Source organism: Contarinia nasturtii, unplaced genomic scaffold (genome assembly GCF_009176525.2).
Source record: "Contarinia nasturtii isolate CC-2019 unplaced genomic scaffold, AAFC_CNas_1.1 Cnas_scaffold_129, whole genome shotgun sequence".
Taxonomy (NCBI): domain Eukaryota; kingdom Metazoa; phylum Arthropoda; class Insecta; order Diptera; family Cecidomyiidae; genus Contarinia; species Contarinia nasturtii.
In genome coordinates this window covers 5,734,230-5,738,840 of record NW_022197486.1, presented here as the reverse complement: position 1 = coordinate 5,738,840, position 4,611 = coordinate 5,734,230, and the positions used below count along the sequence as shown (strand labels likewise).

General features: G+C 31.5%; 3 protein-coding genes across 3 annotated transcripts in view; 1 reads left to right on the top strand and 2 right to left on the bottom strand.

Annotated features, from left to right (window-relative positions):
* Positions 1-159: 159 nt before the first annotated feature.
* LOC116348513 (adenosine deaminase AGSA-like) lies at positions 160-800 on the top strand. Its single transcript, XM_031779542.1, has 2 exons — positions 160-300; positions 372-800. Exons 1-2 carry the CDS (start codon positions 160-162, stop codon positions 798-800), a joined length of 570 nt encoding a protein of 189 aa, XP_031635402.1.
* Positions 801-2,121: 1,321 nt separating this feature from the next.
* LOC116348630 lies at positions 2,122-3,068 on the bottom strand. The gene is made up of 2 exons (XM_031779687.1): positions 2,937-3,068; positions 2,122-2,860 (listed from the first exon to the last, which is right to left on the bottom strand). Exons 1-2 carry the CDS (start codon positions 3,022-3,024, stop codon positions 2,139-2,141), a joined length of 810 nt encoding a protein of 269 aa, XP_031635547.1. The 5' UTR covers positions 3,025-3,068; the 3' UTR covers positions 2,122-2,138.
* An 855-nt stretch (positions 3,069-3,923) lies between these two features.
* Positions 3,924-4,611, bottom strand: part of LOC116348506 — a 2,106-nt gene continuing 1,418 nt past the window's right edge. The window contains exon 4 of the mRNA XM_031779529.1: positions 3,924-4,606. Within this exon, the coding sequence (XP_031635389.1) occupies positions 3,924-4,606 (683 nt within the window). The remainder of the gene's footprint in view (positions 4,607-4,611) is intronic.

Sequence of the window (4,611 nt, the reverse complement as noted above, 5' to 3'; positions counted from 1 at the left end):
ACTGACCTAGGTCAATAGTGCGCCAGAACGTACATAGCTACCCTACTATCGTTCGTCGAATGCATGCGAAATTTCCACAATTCTTGGCTGGTTTCGATTTGGTATAATAATTTATTTAAAAAATCTTCATCATTTTGTATGATTATTTAAATAAAAAAAATGCAAAAACAGGTTGGACAGGAAGACAAGGCACCTGGTTTAGTTTCGTTTGCCGAACAGATTTTACAGTTGCCTGACGACATAAAAATCCTTTTACATGCCGGCGAAACAGCGTGGTTTGGCAGTGTTGATGAAAATTTGGTAATTTATTGCAGGCAATTAACCTGCCATTCCATTTTTTTTTTATTTTTCTCTCAATTTTGCCACTGTAGATTGATGCAGTTCTGCTGGGAAGTCGTCGAATTGGTCATGGTTATGCATTAGCTAAACATCCGAAAATAATTGATCTTGTCAAAAGCAATGATATTGCGGTTGAGGTGAATCCAATCTCCAATCAAGTCCTCAAACTTGTTGACGATTTTCGTAATCATCCAGCGTCAGTACTTATGGCACAAAATGTGCCAATTGTTATTTCATCGGATGATCCATCTTTTTGGGAGGTTTTACCGTTGTCGCACGACTTTTACATTGCATTTTTAGGAATTGCATCGCGTCACAGTGACTTGCGAACTCTTAAGAAATTCGCAATCAATTCTATTCAGTACAGTTGTCTAAATGATAGTGAAAAAACAGTAGCATTCGCCAAGTGGCAAGTCAAATGGGACACATTTATTGAAGACTTAGTGCAAAATCAACAATAATTTAAATGTATGTCAAAATGCTTTGCACGAAAAAAAAAACAAAAAACACACGAATGATGGAAAAAGTGATAGTATTTATATTTATCAGAAAAAGAAAAAAAAAATATTTGCGTGTGTTCGATAATAAAACATTTAATACCTTCCAGTTTGACGGATTTGGCAAACAAGCTTATCATATGTTACCACATATGTTCAAAAATATTATTTAGAATACATAAAACGACCGCTGTCATTCACACAGAATCTAATGAATAAAATAACACAAATAACAACAACAATGATGAAACTGGTGAAACAACTTATAAGACAACAGATAAGATTGATTACGTATTACGCAGCGCGTGTCGAGTCCACACTCATTTTCAATCGAGTTTGTTATCATTAATGTATTGTCCATTTAACCTTAGAACCGTGAGTTCTAAGTGCCCAACAATTGTGTATGTTTATTTAAATGTAAGAATTAGAAGCATGTAAAAGGGTTGTTCAATTTTAGGAATTTTTTTTGGAAAAAAGATATTTTTTCTATATGATAGTTAGGCTAGAGTAAAAATTATAGATTCACAAATATTACGTTTTTATTTGCCATAACTCAATTCACAGATCTAAGAAATTGTTCAATACATTACATATTTGGCCAAAAATTACAATTTTTCGACATTTTTAACCACATTACGATCATCCACACTATTGAGTAAAAAGATGAAAAAGAATGATGAAAAACCAAATAAAAATCAACAAATAAATTGTCTATCTATTCAGTAAAAAAATGAAAATAAAAAAAACGCAATATCAATTCTGTTGAAAAACTTAATTTCGTCAAAGCGTTATAACATGTGTTTTCGTGAAGTCGAAAATTGTAAAATTTATCCATAAAACACCTGGATATGTTTATACGTCCTTGTAATTTCAAAAAGTATTTTTCAACAAGCGAATCTTCAGCGAAATAATTCATGAAAAAAAGTCACAGTGAGTGAGCAAAAAAAGACATTCCTCTCAAATGACGCAATATAACATGATAGTTTCAAGTAGACAATAAGTTTTAAACATAGGTGTTTACGAGGGTTCCTATCGTTCCGATTAAACCTCCACCTAAAAACATTCTTGCGAACCTTACCTTTTTTGGTCATCAATTTCTGAAATGGGAGAATTTCTTTCGATTTGCTAAGGTCGGAATTTTGACATCACCACTCCAAATAAAGGAAAAATGATAATAAATAAGAAGTTTAAATCTTTCAAAATTTATTTTAACAATTTAAATTTAAAGAAAAATCTAAGCCAAATGCATTTATATATCATCATTAATTGTCATTAATTAGTCTGTATGTTGGAAGACATGTTTTATCTTCTTCGTGGCTTTTCAATAAAAAATTCTTCAAAAGTTGAAACAATCTTGAGTTTTTCAAGATTTTTATGAACCGATTCAATGTATTTCACCTTAAGAAGCTTTTTGTCCATTTTTTTCACAATTGGCACCATTTTATCGAGCCGCTCCAAATAATCGTTCGATTGATAAAGTGGAAGGGCTAATTTTTCTTGAAATTGAAATATTTTTGTCGCGGTACTCTTAATTTTTTCCAAAGTTTTACCAATTTCCTTTTCGATTTTGATTTTTGTTTTGTTCATTTCTTTGACAAAGGTAACGATTTGATCACTTATTGCTGGTGTAATTGTATAGGCGGTGTCAGAACTATTTTCAACTTTTCGAATTATATTCGATATATAATCAAATTGATTCACGTCAATGCAATACAGTTTTACTATCTCTGCGACGTGCTTAAGTCCTCGGGTGTCATATCGAAGATCATACAAATAATTATACTTGTCTCGGTCCTCAAAATACACTGGAGTAACCTGAGTTGTCTCCATTGTATATACTATCGATTCGATTAGTTCACAGTGGCTTATGGTATTCACAATTGGTGTGGCAACGGAACCGTTTACAAATTCATCAAGTGATTGTGTTAACTCAATAAGTGGTTGTTTCCATGAATGAACTAATTCATAAATATTTTCATTTTCATGATTATCTCCCGCCGTATGACTTGACATCTCAAATATTTCTGTGAAGGATTGGATCGTTAAAATACAAAAAAAATATGGTATTTTTGCAATGAAATAAATAATTTTCGAAATTACTTTTCCCCTTTTCTTCCTCTGTAAACCGTCCAGATTCAACTTCTGTTAGATAAACAAATACAGTAATAGCCAAATAAAGTAGCTGCATTTTGATTATTTCCACTTTTTCTAACTTAATCGATGTACTTCAAAAACACGACTGTTACACTCAGAATGAATGATACATCCTTTTATACGTAAATAGTAAGTTACAATTACAGATAACATGTTTTTTTATATTTTCCAACCCCATATTTGCGTATGAAATCATTTCAAAGTCAAATTCATGTTTTTTCAATAGAGTTGATTTAAATAAAGAATGTTTCGGTATCGATATTTTTTACAATGAGCTCATAACGACACTGCGTTTCAAAAATTTGCATCATAGGTTTTTATTTTAAATGAGGTTGTATTCAACCAATTTTGAAAAAAAAAAATATATATTTCATGAATATCAATGAATTGATGAATACAAAAAAGCATTTAAAAAGAAACTATGCCCACAACAAATAGTACTGAAGTGGCCCTCCATCCAAAATTTGGATCATATGCGTTAAATATATTAGAGAAATGTTGGACAAAATAATAAATTTAATTTAATAGCTGAAATGGTGGTGAAATGTAGACTTGTGCAAAAACCACTCATAGAAAAATCTGCGAATTTTTTGAACCCAGAAATCGGTTAAAATCAGATCGATAAGTGCGATCAATGCGAGAAAATATTCAAAAATTCGCTCCAAAAAATTGAACATATGAGACTACAACGAGAGAAAAGGTATACTGTTTGATTGGCTGCATCCTGAAATTCAAAAAGTTAGCCATTACACGCCATATGGAGAGGAGAACATTAAAAAAATTATAACAAAACTCAAATAAATTTCTATTTCATGCTTGTTTATTCGTTCAAAGAAAATGTGGTTTTTGATACAATTAATTCAATATCCATGAATTTTTCAAAATTCCATTTCGTTTTTGATCATAAATTAATTTTTTTTTTAATTTTTTAGTTTAAACAAATTCATAGGGTTTATTGTATATCTTGTTGTTGGAAGAAAATCTTAAAGCTCTCGAAATCAGATCGAATGGTCCAAACATTTTTGCCGAATAGGATTGGGTGCGTTTTATCGTGATTAGGCTGAGATTATCTGTTGATTCGGTGTTCCACTTTGTTTTTAAGAAAGTTTCCTCATCGACGTAAATAGTCACTTTTCGAGCTCTCGGTAACTTTTCACGTTCTTTGTTCCATGAGGATACATCAAGCTCCTTGTCAAATCTATCAGCAAAAATTTCCTTTAGTTTTGGTGCGCATTTGATAAACCACAAAATGTTATGCTGTTCGATACGCGCATTCAGCCACAATCGCTCAAGATTCACCAAATTTTTTGCAAAATATTCTATTTCTTTTATAAAACGGTCATCGTGTCCAGTATAGAATAGCGTTTTAACAATAGCCATACTAGATCGATTAACATCAAATTCTGAAAGGATCGGTGTTCTTAACAATTCAAGTCCTTTCACCTTAAAAATGTTAACATTCCAATGAGACTCTTGTAATACATTTAATCTTTTGTAAAAACCACGGTCGTAAAGTTGATTTAGTAAACTGACCGGTACTTCGTGTGGGTTGTAATTATCTATGGTAAGTTCGTCCAGTTGAACGCTTGATTTCAACGCCGCATCAAAAAAATCATTTGAT

Coding starts and splice junctions, on each gene's coding strand:
- LOC116348513 (XM_031779542.1), top strand. CDS start 160: ATGCAAAAACAGGTTGGACAGGAAGACAAGGCACCTGGTTTAGTTTCG. Junction 301..371: donor GCAGTGTTGATGAAAATTTG/GTAATTTATTGC, acceptor TTGCCACTGTAG/ATTGATGCAGTTCTGCTGGG.
- LOC116348630 (XM_031779687.1), bottom strand. CDS start 3,024: ATGCAGCTACTTTATTTGGCTATTACTGTATTTGTTTATCTAACAGAA. Junction 2,861..2,936: donor AGAGGAAGAAAAGGGGAAAA/GTAATTTCGAAA, acceptor AATCCTTCACAG/AAATATTTGAGATGTCAAGT.